At 35.8% G+C, this 17,764-nt stretch overlaps 2 protein-coding genes across 8 annotated transcripts in view; one reads left to right on the top strand and one right to left on the bottom strand.

Moving 5' to 3' along the window:
- LOC127978835 (histone deacetylase 9-B-like) overlaps positions 1-9,776 on the bottom strand; it is a 41,088-nt gene extending 31,312 nt beyond the window's left edge. Inside the window, exons 1-2 of one of the 3 annotated variants that reach the window (XM_052583768.1) lie at positions 9,633-9,776; positions 752-815 (exon numbers count right to left, since the gene is read on the bottom strand). The gene's annotated coding sequence lies outside the window, so the exon portion shown is untranslated. Of the gene's footprint in view, positions 1-751; positions 816-2,565; positions 2,900-9,632 lie in introns of those variants that run through there. The other 2 variants (XM_052583767.1, XM_052583769.1) reach the window with 2 other exon arrangements.
- The window catches only part of snx13 (sorting nexin 13), a 28,560-nt gene continuing 14,046 nt past the window's right edge, over positions 3,251-17,764 (top strand). Inside the window, exons 1-9 of one of the 5 annotated variants that reach the window (XM_052583759.1) lie at positions 3,251-3,575; positions 10,376-10,488; positions 10,568-10,670; positions 12,997-13,086; positions 15,176-15,297; positions 15,407-15,528; positions 16,051-16,155; positions 16,792-16,880; positions 17,628-17,711. In XM_052583759.1, coding sequence (XP_052439719.1) covers positions 3,492-3,575; positions 10,376-10,488; positions 10,568-10,670; positions 12,997-13,086; positions 15,176-15,297; positions 15,407-15,528; positions 16,051-16,155; positions 16,792-16,880; positions 17,628-17,711 — 912 coding nt within the window. In that variant the 5' untranslated portion in view covers positions 3,251-3,491. Of the gene's footprint in view, positions 3,576-4,280; positions 4,463-10,375; positions 10,489-10,567; positions 10,671-12,996; positions 13,087-15,175; positions 15,298-15,406; positions 15,529-16,050; positions 16,156-16,791; positions 16,881-17,627; positions 17,712-17,764 lie in introns of those variants that run through there. The other 4 variants (XM_052583764.1, XM_052583760.1, XM_052583762.1 and 1 more) reach the window with 4 other exon arrangements.

Genomic DNA, 17,764 nt, shown 5'->3' with positions numbered 1-17,764 from the left:
TTTGTTAAAATTTTTTCACTTAGAAAAAAGCCATATCTTGTAATAAAATTAGGATAAGTGTAAAATTGCCCATTATTGTCAATAAGCTGGTTTACAATTAATATGTTATGCCAAACCCAATTCTCCATATATAATGACTTGTCACTATGAGTGATATTACCATTGACGAACTCCCGAACTGACTCCAATGATTCGCGATCCCGCTATGAACTCCTGAACTGATTCAAATGATTCGCGTTTCCCAAACTGACTCAAATGATTCGCGAACCCGCTTTGAACTCCCGAACTGACTCAAATGATTCGCGAACCCGCTTTGAACTCCCGAACTGACTCAAATGATTCGCGATCCCGCTACGAACTCCCGAACTGATTCAAATGATTCGCGAACCCGCTTTGAACTCCCGAACTGACTCAAATGATTCGCGAACCCGCTACGAACTCCTGAACTGATTCAAATGATTCGCGATCCCCAAAATGACTCAAATGATTCGCGAACCCGCTTTGAACTCCCAAACTGACTCATATGATTCGCGAACCCGCTTTGAACTCCCGAACTGACTCAAAAGATTCGCGATCCCGCTACGAAATCCCGAACTGATTCAAATGATTCGCGATCCACAAACTGACTCAAATGATTCGCGAACCCGCTTTGAACTCCCGAGCTGATTCAAATGATTTGCAATCCTCAAACTGACTCAAATGATTCGCGAACCCACTACAGAGTTCTCAAATGAGCTCCGAACTCCTGTACCTGCATCCAGCGGTGAGCTTCATCAGGAAGCCAGCCAGTGATGAAGTGTGTACAGCATCATGTCCTTTAACAGCAAAATAAACACAAAACACACTGACTGTTATAATCACTTAGAGATGTTAATTCAACTACAGAGTCCAAACAGCAGATAAAAACATCCCAATAATCCACAAGCAATGCAATGACTCCAGTCCAGCAGTTAACATATTATACACTTCCTCCAGTGAAAAACTCCATCTCCTGTTGTCTCTCACTTCAAAATCCACCCACATATTTGTTTAGAGATATTTTTGACTGTTTTGGGTTTGTAAACAGTGCTTCATCTGTGCAGATATTTCTCTTGATACAGACAACTTTTTCAATGTCTTAATGCCTTCACAAGTCATTACCTGCTGAACTGGAGTGGTGTGGATTATCGTGATGTTTTTATCAGCTGTTTGGACTCTCATTCTGACGGCACCCATTCACTGCAGAGGATCCATTGCTGAGCAAGTGATGCAATGCTAAATTTCTCCAAATCTGATCAAGAAACAAACTCATCCGGACTGTCTGAGAGTGGGCTTCAGCAAATTTACATTTTTGGATGAACTTCTTTAAGACAATACACTACAGGCAAAAACATATTTTGGACTGTTTGGCTTTTTATAATATGTGGTTTCAGGCTAGTGGAAAGACTTCCAAAATATTCATTTAAATGTTAATTTTATTACACTAGCTATTTGCAGCTGTACTTTAATGATTTATTTATTTAATGTTATTTACTAATGCTATTTAATGTTTAAATATCCATTTCATACAGTAACATACACCACATGTCTAAAGTTTTTTACATAAGGATTTGTTCATTTATCATTCACCAGATTTCTGTTTTGGAAATGTATGCAAGTTTGTGCATCTTTAATTAGATAATGCAGTATTTTCATATTTGTACCTGCTGAAATTTCAGGAAAAAAATGCAATTCTTACTGATATTTTAATATTTTTTTACCCTTTATATTTTACAAAAAAAAAAAAAAAAAAAAAAAAATCTATAATAGTTTGTTTAATGGCAGTTCAATAATAGCACCAGACAGAAGCACATTCACACCCTTATTTATAGCAGATCTGTTGATCCTTGTTGCCATGCAGTTCAGAAATACATATAACATTCATCATATGAATGTTATATGCACAGCAATGCAGTAAAATCAACTGAGATGCACTGGAGAAACATCCTCTCTCTCTCTCTCTCTCTCTCTCTCTCTGTGTGTGTGTGTGTGGCTGCTGTCAGGTCTATTTATAGCTCAGTGATGTGTCCCCCATCCTATGAGCAAATGATGCATATGTTCTCTACCTGTTACCAAGATCTCCAAGCCCCCTTTTTAAAAAAGAAGAAAACCACAAAATTTAGATTTACATTATAATTAGTGTTACATTTTACTATTATTACTGAACAACCTGAATAACAAGCCATTATATCTGCTCAATTTAAAAGACAGATTAAACAAAATCAAGAACGTTTCTAATTAATACCATAATTGCAAGCATGCATAGCACATTGCACAATGTCACACGCAATACATGACCCTTTTTTTACACAATAGCAATTCTCTGATTCAAGACTATATGCAATAATTATATATTTAATAATTCTTTAATCTATCTATCTATCTATCTATCTATCTATCTATATATCTATCTATCTATCTATCTATCTATCTATCTATCTATCTATCTATCTATCTATCTATCTATCTATCTATCTATCTATCTATCTATCTATCTATCTATCTATCTATCTATCTAGAAGATGCTAAAATGAGACATGCACTCACCTGAAGGAGTATCTCTCTGTTCGTGCTCGCTTGTGGGATGCTGCGATAGAAAGGACGATGATCGCACACACACACACTCATTCATAAAAATGCATAGCGGATGTTCAGCGAGCGCGCGCTCCCAAGCACAGCAACCAGACGTGAGATCTAAAAATAGCTCGACAGGAGAGATGCAGCAGAAGAACCCACACTGACTGTTCCCCACATCACTATACTGCCTTATATCACTCAGGACATGCTGACAGGGTGAAGAACATAACGCAGTGACTACATGATCTTATACATCATCATAATACTGTAAAAGCATTCTGATACAGATACTAAATATAAAATATATAGCACATTGTATTTGGCTTTATTGTAATTTGTTGGGGGAAAATATAGTTTTTTTTTTTATATGCATTTTGAAATAAAGAAAAATTCACATTGCATGACTATATCAAATACTGAATTAGAATGTTAAAGAAATTATGACATGAATATAAACATAAATGTTATCATATATTGTCGGGGAAATAAATGCTTTTTTAACTATAAAGCAACATTAGGCTATCCTTGTCATGTTCATTCAAATGCAAAAACATCCATAAATCAAGGAAATAAATAAATATATAAAAATAAATATTTTGTATTGTTCACAAAACTGTAGGCTCTTTTATCAGAATCACTTTCATCAAATCAATACCGTGCAGTACCCTGCAGTTATGGTAGCTACTTTAATCTTCCTGATCTGTTTTTCTGTACTCTCTTATGGTCATAAACCTATATAAGGTCCAAAGTTTGTTTGGGATCCTTCAGTGTGACGTCATGAGGAGTCAATTGGCCTGGAGTCAACCGGTCTTTATCCTGTTGTGGGACTGTCATGAAGAAAATACAGTACATGCTACTTATTTCTGCCTTGGACTGATAAAATCAAGTCTTATGTTATGATGAATAAGCTCACTTGGATTTTGAAATGGCCTGGAAATATGCAGTGTGACCCGACCGAGGCTTTGCGGAGCTGGAAACAGGTAGCCAAATGCATTTTCATGATGCATTAAAAGCTTTTGTACCATGCAACATGTTATTGCAGTGATTACACCGTGCGACACGTTGTGGAATACGTTTGACCTCATGAGAAAAAAAAGAAAAGAAGATTAAAAGACATGCATTTATTCCAGCTGTGCGCCAGAGCATGTTCAGTGTTTCATTGTGTCACATGTTGAGAGCAGTGTACTGAGAGTTGATGAAAACTGCTGGATCAGTGCTGGATCAGCATAATGCATTCAGATGACGCACGGTTTGTGAACTAATTTGATTGTGAAAGATTTTTTTCCACAAGCCGAAGCACGATACTATATATAGATCGTCGAATCTAAACAGAGTCTGTGCTATTTTAAATTTACTAAAGATCGCTAAAGATAAAGGTGTGTCGTCACGCGCTGACCAATCACGGGTTACGCTAAGTATACTTTTTGACTAGTATACCCACTCTACAGCAGCAGCGTAGGCGAGTCTATATTGCGAAGCACTGTATGAAAAAATGTGTACTCATACATTCTAATATTATTTGATGATGAAGTTTATTTAGGCTAATTTCACAATGTGTACTTTTGTCAATCAAATGTAACGTTAGTCATATAATAACCAAACCGCTAGATATAATCCCGCGAACCAATCGGAGCCTGCGTTTCCCATCACGTGATCTTTCCTCAGCCGCTCGCCGGAGTGTACGCTCTAGTTTTTGCATCGAATCACTACGGTTTGTCGAGCTCGCGCTCATGGCGGCTGCAGACAGGGCGCGCGCAGTCCTGAAGCGCTTCAGTTTATGAACTTGAGAAGAAAGGAAAACGTTAAAAATGTGGCGGAGATAAACCGAAAGACCTCCGGTTTTGCATTTTAAATAATGTTTGCAGAGGTAAGTCGCGGTTTTCACTCGCTGCTTGGCCAGTGTGCTGTTTTCGCTGTATTTCCCGCTGCCGTTAGCTTAGCCGTGGGTTACCTGAACAGGTAAATAAACACACACACGTTGAAGAATACACACGGTTACACACTTTAACGCACACACGACTTGTGTGCGGGATTACACGTATTAATGCGAAGAGATTAGATGTTTCTGAGCGCTGACAGTAAGTCTGCAGCTAACGTTAGCTCAGCTAACAACAGCGGTCTGTGTGTATTTACATTATATATGTGTGTTTACACGAGTAATGTGTGCGTGACAGCTGTGTGTATAGCGGCCATGGGTGGAGATTAGAGGATTTTGTGTGTTTTCTGCGTGGTTCAGTTTGTTAATGTTGAGTGCTGGTGGGAAATGACAGATGCGTCGTGGCATGTGTGCGAAACTCATGTTACTGTCATGTGTAACTTCTGTGTGTTTGTGTCATTCAAGCCTTTGATCGTGTATTTTCACTAACATTGAACGTATGTTGAAGTAAATGTCAGTTTTGTGTGTATGGATCAATTTAAGTGTTGTTATCCAGGTCACGAATTTATTTATGATGACACACCTGATAACAGACACTTGTTTTGTTTGTCTGTCACCACGTTGTTTCAGTATCTGATCACATGTTTATATTAAAAACGTACATGTTTACATAAGTAAAAACGCCTGTTTTAGCTGTATATCTTGTAGTTCAGATCATGAGTTTGTTTGTATGATGATGAGAAGCCTTGTTTTGTTTGTGTTGCACTTTTTATGTTATTTTAAACTGTTCAATATATGTTTATATTAGATTATTTAGAAAGCCAGAGCCATGTTTTCCTTTCCAGTAAGATTAAAGATAGCCAAGATAAGCCTGGCTTTACGAGACTAGTCTTGTGTGTGAATTTTATTTCAGTTTCTGATCATCTCATTTTAAAGTTACAAACTTGCTTGGGCTTTGGCAAAAGTAAAATCCTGTTTTGGCTGTAAGTGACATTTAAAGGAATAGTTCACCCATTTTTTAGATGCATTTCTTTCTTCATCAGATTTGGAGAAATGTAGCATTGCATCACTTGCTCACCAACGGATGCTCTGCAGTGAATGGGTGCCATCAGAATGAGAGTCCAGACAGCTGATAAAAACATTTCAATAATCCACACCACTCCAGTCCATCAGTTAACATCTTGAGAAGCCAAAAGCTGCATGTTTGTAAGATACAAATCCATAAGTAAAATGCATTTAATTTCAAACAATTGCTTTTGGCTAAAATATGAGTCCATATTAACACTTCCTCCAGTGATAGAGTCCAGTCCCCGTTGCCTCTCACAACAAAATATATCAGAAAACATATTTGTTTAGAGCAGTTTTGGACTGGTGGCACCCATTCACTGCAGAGGATCCATTGGTGAGACAGTGATTTAAGCATTTCTCCAAATCTAAAGAAATAAACTCATCTACATCTTTGATGGCCTGAGGGTGTGGAAATTTCCATAAAATGTTCATTTTTAGAGAACTACTTCTTTAAGACCATGCAAATGCTGTAGTATAGTTATTTATATTCACATTTATATTTAAGTATTTAGCAGACGCTTTTATCCAAATGTTTTAATCCAGTTATGATGACAGGCCTGATTTGAGTCTGTTACACTTGTTCTGTGTTGGGGTTATTTCAGGTTAATAATCTGATAATAAAATAATTACAGGTTAACCCCTTGTTGTGTTATGAAGAGACAAGCCTGCTAATTGGTTGCATGCCATATTTCATCAATGAAAGTCATGCATTTGTCAAAAGTTTCAGTGCATTGAAATCTGTGTCTTTATTTCGTTACTTAAAGAGGTGAATCATCTTTAGTCACGTGACCCATTGTAAAAGCATCCACACGTGTCCTGGCGTATCAGGACACAGTCGCTCTGTCTTTGCATTTTAGGGCTGGACCTCGGAGTTAATGCATTACCACTGAACCAAAGCATTTCAGGCCAGCCTGCTGTGATTTATATGATGTTATGTTTTTGCATTAAATAAGAACAAATAGATCTATAGCAATGTCATGCTCAGGGTCTTATCATGTTAGTTTCTGTTGTCACGAGTAAATATTAAGAAGTATGCATGCTTGCACGGTACACTGCTGGGTTGTGTGTCAACAGAGGAATGCAAAACTGTAAATGGGCCGCACTTGACGAAGAGTCAGGCTCGTATTACCACACGAGTAGCTCAGTTCACCTGTGCTCTGAATCTGTTCCTGCGTGCTCGATGTGCTCTCTGCATGTGCCCTGTTTATACGCATCAGATTTGCCAGATATATGCTCTAAATCTCATCATCCGCTCATTATCAAAGCTTTGGGCAGCTCTTGGTTATGGGGTGTTAATTAGCTGGTATTATTATCTAATACTGACAGGCTGTTATTTCACAGTTACACCATGTAACCTGTGAAATAAAGGAAGGGGTTAAAAAAAAAAATTATATATATATATATATATATATATATATATATATATATATATATATATATATATATATATATATATATATATATATATTTACAGTCTTCAAGATAGATGGATAGATGTTTACATTTTTCACCAATATTAATTTGTATTTATTTCATCATATTTATTAAGAAATTAACTTTTGTAGAACAAGGTGGAAGAGCACAGTGTTATTTTAATATAAGTAATATTATAATATTATTGTTTTTATGACCATTTTATATTATAATTCATTTTATTTTTATATTTTCCGTTTTAATTTAAATTTTAAAGTTGTAGAAATGTTGTTGGTTGTGTTAATTTTAGGTGAAGTTGCAGTATTTGTATTGATCGTGGTAGGACCCTTGGAGGGTCAGAAAGCTCTCGGATTTCATCAGAAATATCTTAAACTGTGTTTTTCCAAAGATGAACGGAGGTCTTATGGGTTTGGAACGACACAAGCGTGAGTAATTCATGACAGAATTTTCATTTATTGGTGAACTAACCCTTTAAACTGGGAAATGCTTCCAAAATTAGAAATTTATAGTTAGTCAGAGTATAGTTAGAGTAATAATACTCCATGAGCAAATGCAACTTGTTTTCTTAAAGACTAAAAAAAGTGTTAAATTTTTAAGAGCATCATTTTATTTGGCTTGTGTCAGTAAGTAAAATGCAGCTGTACTGTGGTTTCTCAAGAGCTTGTACTCTCTTCTCTGTAAGTGCTGAAGCTTATATCTGGACTATGTACACAGCGTTTGATCTCAGGCCAGCGGCACTCGAGCCTTGGGTATTTACACAGCTCTTAAAATAGACCTCAGTGACCAGCCTGAATTAATGGAGAAGCCTGATGAGCTTTGTGCAGGATCACACTTGAAACCTTGGGGAACTTGTTGGCACTTACAGTGATCATTTAATGAGCTCTTCTCAGTGCTGATTCACCGTCTAACTTTATCAGGTCAGGCTGTGTATAAAAGCCTCGTCCCAGCTGAGGATATTCAGGCGTTATGTTAATGAATTTTGCAGTTTAAGAAGGAGGAGCTTGTTTGCAGCAGGTGATTGAATGGCAGTCGGTAGATAATAATCCTAACCTGGCTTAAGTTTTTGCTGACCCGTCCTGTGAGGAGAACGCAGCAGGACAGAATGAGATCCTCGCTGTTAAGAAACCGCTTTCCATTGACGAATGGAGGGTTCATTGATTTATGCATTAGATTGAATTAATGTCCCCTGCGTGTCTGTCCTCGAAAGCGCACCGCTCATCTGTCTTCTTCCTGGATGGAGATTGTCACCTTATATAATGTGTTCTGATGAGAAAACATGGTAAAGGTAAAGCAGCTGTTGGATTATTGTGTGTTTGACGACAAAGAGAGCAGCTTTAGTTTTCTAGTCCCGCTGTGGGCTGTAATCTGCTTTTATCTTCTTTAGAGGTTAGTTTGGTGGTGATAAGAGCCGAAACATGTTTTTCAGAGCACACGGAAACCTTCCCACAGACAAGGACATTTTTCAGTCAGTTAGATTGTATGTGTATTTGAGCAAGACTCTTTATATAATAAACACGATGCATACTTCTAATATAATATTACGTTTATTAACTAGTGCACAAATAGACTTTTTTATGACTGTTTAATGGCTGGAAAAGTTCTTAGTTCACCTGTCATTGGAAAGTGTGGCAAATCATTTTACATGATGTTAAAACTGATTGAATATCTGCGGTTCATCCAGAACACGCAGAAAGAAAATCTAGAGATGTCATTTGTTTTGCTCTGATAGTGTTGTGTTGTTTGCTGGTGTTTCTTCTAGAGTAGTTTGCTGACTGCTGCTTTGCGGTCCCGTGTGAAAGCCTGTTTGTTCAGCCCTCTAATAACACAAACATGCATTGTGTGGCATAAATCAGTCTCTAGAAAGTTACAGCAGGGATGCTGTTTGACCAAATCCACAGGATGTCAGAGTCGTGAACGGCCCGCTGTGGGCAGAGGACTCAACATGAGGTCAGCGGGTCAGGACTAGGGTTTGTGGTCCTGAGGTTAAATCAGTGCTTTCATGTGCTCTAAAGCTCTCATGATGCCAGACCTTTAACATTGCGGCTTATTCTGGCCGAGAGCTGCCCACTGTGACCGTAAGAGACTGAACCAACCATTCATCTCCTATGTAATGTTTGTAGGGCCCTATTTATTTCTACATTTATTTTCAAAAAGCATGTCTAATTTATTGAGATAATTAAACGCATTGAACAGCAATTTATTAAAAGTTAACAAATTACATATTAGGGCCCTTTATATCGTAATTTCGCAATAATATCGTAATTGTTGTTTTAACGATGTGCAAATGGAGATTGTCGAGTATATCGCAAAAACCAAACAGGACATGCATATATGATGCACATTTTCACTGCATGATTCAGTCTATTAAAATACATTCTGAATGAACACAAAATTCAAGATATGGGGGCAGAAAATGTATATTTATATAATTTCTTATAGTTAATAAATATCACATGAAGAGCAAGATTTTTTTTTTTTCATTTCGCCAACAAAAATAATTGTAAACGCAGCCACAGCACTGTTTTACGTGCAACATGACGGTGTAACGTTCCTGATTTAATCGTTTAATGATTCGGTTTTTCATATTTAAATAGTGTTTTTTGTGGTTTCATATTCACAGACACTAATCCATATTGCAATTGTATTTAAATGTACTGACCTTCTTTCTTTCTTAGTTATGTTCCTCTCTTGATTTCTCAGACGAACGTTTGATCATATTTTGTCTGATGTTTATTTAACACACTTCAGCTGAGCAGGACACACTCCATGTCTGACCCTTCAGATCCGTGTGCGTGTGTGTGTGTGTGTGTGTGTGTGTGTGTGTGTGTGTGTGATCGGCCCAGGAGAAGGAAGGGAAGGGCACATATTGGGACACTGAGTTTCCTGTCCTTGCAAAAACAGGAAACCTTTGCCATTGGACGCATTCACACTCGCATCTCTCATCGGTCCCGTCTCTGGTTTATTTCCTCCTTCAGCTCTTTAGGAATCCTTTACCTGTCGGCTGAAAGCTCCTGCATTGTGCTTTCAGTTTTTCTGGGTCCCTGTTATGATGATGATGATGATGATCTGGGGCAAAATGCAGCTTGATGAAACGGCCTGTAATCGAAATTAAATCACACGATTCTCATGCGTTCTTTCAGTTCTGTGATCAGCAGTAAATCTCCATTCACATGTCAGAGGTCACACACTATTTTGATCATTTTGTACCCTGATGATGTGCACTTTGAGTTGTTCAGTAGCTGCAGTCATGTAGTGGTGTTCTTCTGTATGTTTAATTACGTTACATTCATGCTGCTTTTATTCCGATCAGTTAACGCTCTTTAGCGTGAGCACTCACAGTCATCCAAAGATAAGAAATAGTGTCATTAACTCTCCATATCTATCTGTGTTTGTGTGTTTCAGGCCAGTCTGTCCATCTGGGGATGGGGGGGTCTCGGAGTCGTCCTCTTCCTCATCACATTTGGACCCTTTGCTATCTTTTATCTGGCTTTCTACATCCTCTGTTTCATTGGCGGGTAAGTGGCAGCATCAGTGCACTTTACGTTCTGTGATGTTTCCGTATGATGATACAGTCTCTCTCTTCTCTTCTTCTAGGGGTTTTGTAGTGCTGCTTTTATTTGGAAAGATAAACTCAGAGAAACACCTGGAAAGGTGTGAACACTCCTACCTGCCACCAACACAGATGGCCATACCGAAGGTGTGCAAACTCTTTTATTTGTTTTTATTTATTATATTTACCACAACATCCTAGGGCTGTCATCGAATATTCTAAATTCAAATATGTCTTCGTATAGTAAAAAAAAAAAACGAATTTCGAAGGTGAAAATTAATATTCGAATATAAAAAAATGTGGAAAAAAAACGCCCGCGGTAGTCGAGACGTGGTTGTCTGCTTTGCGAGTGGGCGCGAGGGTTCAGGGACGGGTCACAGTCTCACAGGAGTCGCTCTGTCTGGCACAGCATCACTGCTGAAAGTTGACGCATCTTCATGGAAGATGGCAGCAAGTGCAGAACCCAACTCGACCGCAGCAGAGAAAGTGAGGGAAAATTGTTGACCCGCAAGATAAAGTTGTATGCAAGCTATTTAAGATACAATTAGCATACCATTCGACCACTAGCAACATGAGGTCACATCTCAAAAATGTGCACCCAAATGAGCATGGCATAATGTGTGGAGCTCCAGCTAAACAGTCACGTCTTGACACTTAACGTTACTTTGCGTCGCCCGCCGCAAGCTCTTTGTCTGCAACACGACAAGAGGCCATAACGGATAAAATAATTTCGTTCATTTGTAAGGACACGAAACCGATCAGTAACGCGGATGGGGCAGGCTTCGGGGAGTTCTGTCGAGCAAAGGATCCGAGGTTTAATTATTTATCGTTTCATGTCAAGGAAAAGTTCCATGTTTACCACAGCACAGCTCGCTCGGAGCATTCAATGTCAGTTCTATATGCTGTAAAACTTCAATTAATTTTAATAATATTTATTTCAATCACTGGATGAAGCCTGCTATATTTGGGACAACAGTCGCGACCTTAAATTGCTTGCACAAAAATTAGTTGGTTCATTTAAACCATTATGCGCAGAGAACGTGAGGGTGAGAGAGAGTGAGGTCTGCAGTCTTGGCCATTAGTTGATTTCCTTGTTTTTGTGTAGGTAATACGTTGTCAAATATGTTTAAACTTAAATAGACTATATCTATACAAGTAGTTATGTCTCTTTGTATTATTTTGGCCTGTTATTGACGTAATGCGCGTCATTGACAACATGCGCGACCAGATGTTCGAATATTCGTTTATTTTTAGGGAATATTGAACGCCATTTTTGAGCCATTTTTACAGCCCTACTGTATAAAACTTTATAAAAAAAATACTAATACTTAAAAAAAATGACATGCAGCATTTTTTTCTTAAAACATTTGAATTATATATACATATTTTTTCATTCAATTATATATAATGTATATTAAAAAATGTAATCAAGCAAACATTTCCCTAACCAATTTTTGGGGGGATATTTTTGACCTGCTGCACAACAGATATTAAAATATGGAAGAAACTATTTTTTAATTATTCAATTTAAATTGGTTTTATTAAGCTAATTCATTATCATTCTTCTGCTACATGATATAGTCACTGACATGTAAACTAAGGCTCATAATTAAATGAGTGAAAAGGTGTTTATTAAAGGGGTGGTTGATTGTGATTTATTTTTTATTTTTTTAATTATTTTTTTAAATTGTGTTGTTTTTTCAGTGTTTCTGAGCATTTTGAGGAAAACTGTCATCATATTATACACATACAGAAACTCAAAGGTCTTCATGGGAAATAAAAGTTCAGTTTAACTTGAAGAAATTGTGACAAATAAATTACTTTTGCACATAACTTGATCTTAGTTTAATAACCATAATATTATTTGTAGTAGTAAAATGTATTATTTAAATTGAATTACTATTCAAATGGAATCCAGAAAAATTTAAAAAAAAATAACACAGAATTTGGTAAAAACAAAAAATATATTATTTATATTTATTAATATAATATTATTATAAAAATTAAACTAATTTATAAATGCATATAAAAAAATATATATATATTAATATATTACATTATTCAATTTAAATTGGTTTTATTAAGCTAATTCATTATCATTCTTCTGCTACATGATATAGTCACTGACATGTAAACTAAGGCTCATAATTAAATGAGTGAAAAGGTGTTTATTAAAGGGGTGGTTGATTGTGATTTATTTTTTATTTTTTTTATTATTTTTTTTTACTTTAGTTTATGTGTAATGTCGCTGTTTGAGCATGAACAATATCTGCAATCTACGATGCTGAAAGCTCAATGCAAACAGAGATATTGTCTTTTAAAACTATGGCAGTTTCATGCCTAAAAATATGGCTCGTAGATAGTACAACGAGCTACTTTCTTAAAAAAAAAACCTTTAAGAAATGAAATAGCTGATTTTTATTTCATGATGACTTTGAGTTTTGAGTTTTAATTCTTTGTGTTTGTTGGTCAGGTTTCGGAGGAGATGAAGTCCGAGTCCAAGCCCATAAAGATCGACCGTCGTCTGACAGGATCCAGTATCATCGATGATCCACTGCAGCAGGTACAACGAAACCGATGAAAGTGCTCATTCATGCATCTGAGGAACCTGTGGTTTCTACACAACTTTCACTTCACAAATGCCGTTTGTTTCCGCCCGTGACATGCGTCAGACGCAGGTTTTTAGAAAGCAGATGTACTGAATCGGTTTTACATTTGCTTACAATGCACATGTTCTGCTGGGGTCACTTTTTTAATGCTACACTTTATCTTTTATTTGCATTTATTGTTAGCCAGAGATGTTTCTTGCACCATAAAACCACCATATTGATGTTGCACAACCGTTTTACACCTTCTCTTTGGCGTTTAGAAAACAGCTTGTTTTACTGTTGTATCTGAGATATGTAAATGACATTCTGGTGTGTCTCAAACTGACGCTCAAGTTGCATCAAGTTACAATGAAGTATATTTATATACTTGATTTTTATTGGTTATTTTATTTAAGTCAAGTCATGTTCATTTGTATAGTGCTTTTAGAGCTGGGCGATAATATAGTTTACATCTTGCATTAAATTTAATTGAATTAAAAAAATAATTAATAAATGTTTAATGTAATTTACATTTAATTCAATTTAATGATTACATTTAATTAATCATGTTTAATTAATTGAATAATTTATTTCCATTTAAAAAAAAAATATTGGAGCCCTGTGAAGTATTTTCTATAAATATTTTTCAGAATTCTCAGTTATCTGTTTTGGTTTTTCTGGATTTATTATTTAATACACATTTATTATCAAAAGCGGTGGTAATCTGCAAGCATGCATTTGCTGCTGCCTTGGACAAGTGAACTATAACTAGACAGCATGGTGTTACCTTCTGTTTTGAACACCATTAAAAATGTTGTCTTTGTAGGCAGCATTCTAGGTTTTTGGAACAAGGCTAATGTGTTCATAAATGGTTCCTGTTTTTTGTGGTTAATTTCAGTAACTGATTTGCATGGACTAGAGAGACTTGTAGACATGAGAAAAGACGGATAAGTATCCGGTTTTTCTATGATGTGACTGCATTAAAACCTCGTCCCTTAGTATAAGACATCTTTATGAGTGAAATCCTTGTGTAACTCCTCCTATGTAAATCTGAGGTTTTGAGGAAATTGCATTAAGTTTAAGACTCTGTCAGCTCTGCTGAGCTTCACATCTGCTCTGGAATGTCTACCCAGAGTCCTTTGCAGTAGCAGTGATGGGTCATTGTGTCTGTGCCAAACAGAACAGAGAGCACATGAACCAGAAAAATACATTTACTTGTGAGGTGATATGAAATCATGAATTTTTTTTTTTCAAAATTCAGTGGCTTCCAATTTTTTTTTTATATTTATATATATATAAAATATATATATATATATATATATATATATATATATATATATATATATATATATATATATATATATATAAATAATAATATTTATATTATATTTTATATTTATATATATATTTTTTACATTCCCTTTTAATGGTTTAATTAATGTAACAAATTAAAACTTTAACAATTTTCACAATAGTAGTAAGGCAATAAGAAATGTTTTTTTTCCCCCCGGAAATTCTGTGTTGTTTTTTCAAGGTTTCTGAGCATTTTGCAGTTTCATTTGAGGAAAACTGTCATCATATTATACACATACAGAAACTCAAAGGTCTTCATGGGAAATAAAAGTTCAGTTTAACTTGAAGAAATTGTGACAAATAAATTACTTTTGCACATAACTTGATCTTCGTTTAATAACCATAATATTATTTGTAGTAGTAAAATGTATTATTTAAATTGAATTACTATTCAAATGGAATCCAGAAAAATTTTAATGAATAACACAGAATTTGGTAAAAACAGAAAATATATTATTTATATTTATTAATATAATATTATTATAAAAATTAAACTACTTTATAAATGCATATTTAAAAAAATATATATTAATAGACTAAATTTAAATTAGATTTGCTTTTGAATTTAACCATTAAAATGAATTTATCAACAAACAAAAAAATCTGATAAATTAAAAAAGAAAAGAAAAAAGAACGCAATTTGGGGAACAATAAAATGGAATTTGAAAAAAAAAGGGATTTCATAGGACCTCTTCTCATGTCGTTCATCAGGTCATCCAGTTCGCCCTGAGGGACTATATCCAGTATTGGTATTACACTCTGAGTGATGATGAAACGTTCCTCTTGGAGATCCGTCAGACGGTCCAGAACGCCCTCGTCGAGTTCTCCACCAGGTAAGACACCTGACATCTGTGTCAGCATGTGAGTCACAACACCTGGCCACCAACCCAACACTGCTTTAATCCTGAGATTCATTCAGTGCTCAATCTTTCCTTTCCCTAGGTCTAAAGAGGTGGACTGGCAGCCGTACTTCACCACCAGACTGGTGGATGACTTTGCCACTCATCTGCGTGTCTTCAGGAAAGCTCAGGAGAAGCTGAACGAGAGAGACGATCCAAAACAACGTAAGGATTCTTCTGTTCTCTTCTCTGTTCAAACTGTCTGTCTGCACAGTTTATCAGTGGCAATACTGCTAACACTTCACTCTAAGGTCTCATTAGGTAATGTTAGCTAACTTAACTTTTCAATAATTAATCAGTGAATATACATGCATTTATAAAATGTATCCATATTTATTAAACTTATTTTATTTCAACTGGTTGCCAAAGAAACATTTATCACTTTCATGTAGTTTATGTCGTAACCCTGATTGTTTATTCATGTTGACTGAGTGTAACTCTAATGAAGCAAAATGTCGTCATTTGCTCGCTCTCATGTGTTTTCGAACCCATTTAACTTTTATTACCTCAAAGGAATGAGGAGGTAGATGTTTTAAGGAATGAGTATGCACCCTAAAGCTTTGTATTGCATCACAGCTGATTAGGACGTGATGTAAAGATCTCAATATCAGGACTGAACTTGAGTCTTTTATGGCAACGTGATTGCACTGACTCTTGTGCATGACCCTGTCTGTGTGTTTGTGGCAGGTGACGCTCCGGACGAGTTGCTGGACTCGTTTTTTGAGGCGGAGGTGGAAATGGAGAGGAAGATTTGCAGAGATGTGGTGTGCACGTCACGCAAGGATGAAGAAGGCAAGACAAACACGGAGGATTTGTGTCTATAGACAGTCGAGAGACTCCAGCTCAGTGATTCAAGGCCTGATTTGGGTTTATGTCAACAGTAGTCATGAATAAGTCAAACATGCTTCTCTAGGGCAGATCTTATACACCACATCAGCTGAAAGACTTAATTAAACCCACACCCAGTCATGAATACAAGGAAGTGCTTTGAGAAATCTTTCAAACAGGATTGCTGGGTGGAGGAGTGTGTATAAATGTGCCCTGTGAATATAAAAGATGTCATGTGATCATCAGTGATCACAAATCATTTACTCATCCTCGTGTCTTTCCTAAACCAACTTTCTTTGGTCTGCAGATGTTTTGAAGAATGTTTACGCTGCTGTTTTCCACACACTGATAGTAGATGGAAACAGAAGCTGTTGAGTTACAGAAATACACACACACAAAAAACACAACGTAAAAGTAGATTCTGTGGTTTTTGAAGAAATTTGAGGACATGAAAAGTCTTAAATGTTATAAAAAAAACATAATTATCAATTTTAGATGATAGGTGAGTCACGATGAGGCCAAGTGTGATTGGTAAACTCTAAAAGGCAATGATTTAATTAAATGTATGTGAGCGCTGCACTTTTGTTTTTTTTGGTGCAGGTTACCTGCGGGATCTCTGTGAAGTGCTGCTGTATCTGTTACTACCTCCTGGAGATTTCCACAACAAGAATATGAGATACTTCCTCAGGGTGAGACACTCACACATGCTGAATCAGTCCCACATTCATCCAAATAACATCTGGGATGAGAACTGTAAAGCACTGTTTATGTGGAGAAAACCATGCATTATTGTTATGACCTATTAAAAATAGTTGTTTTTATTTCAAATAAAGCTAAAATAATATATAAGATGAAAAACTGAAACCTAAAAACCTGAATTTAAATAAAAATGGAAAATATAAAAATAAACTTTGATTCAAAATATTAATAAAAACTTTAATTCAATACAAGAGCACTGCTCTTAAAACATTTTCAGTCTGCAGTATTTAAATTTTATTTTAAAATTTCTAAAACTTAAAGTAAAATTAATTTAAATAGAAATATAAAAAATGTAAATGTTGTCTTAGCAACTTTTGAAAAGGCATTTTTTTTAAATAAAAAAGTTCTAAAATTACATATACTTAAATTAACAATAAAGCTAAATATAGAAATAAAAAATGACAAACACAGCAAAAAACCTGAAATAATATTAATTAAAATGAATACAAAAAATTAAATAAAAATGGAAAAGTCAAATATTAGTTAATACTGTAATATATCAGATAACATTTATTCTAATTTAAACTACTGCAAAATAATTTCCCTATGAAATGGAATTTAAATTATTTTCTGTGGAAATTGATATTATCTCACAAAAGATGTGGATAGAGCTGAAGTTGTATGTAATCCAGACTGAACAGACTTGATTCACTGACTGACTCTCTGGTGTCCTGCAGGAAGTTTTGGCCAGAGGAGTACTGCTGCCCTTAATTAACCAGCTGAGTGACCCTGATTACATCAACCAGTTCATCATCTGGATGGTGAGACCTGCTCGGCTCTTACAGTCCAAGAGTGTGTCATCAATGACCTTTAA

The sequence above is a fragment of the Carassius gibelio genome, chromosome B19 (assembly GCF_023724105.1).
Source record: "Carassius gibelio isolate Cgi1373 ecotype wild population from Czech Republic chromosome B19, carGib1.2-hapl.c, whole genome shotgun sequence".
NCBI lineage: Eukaryota > Metazoa > Chordata > Actinopteri > Cypriniformes > Cyprinidae > Carassius > Carassius gibelio.
This window is presented reverse-complemented; position numbering and strand designations above follow the sequence as displayed.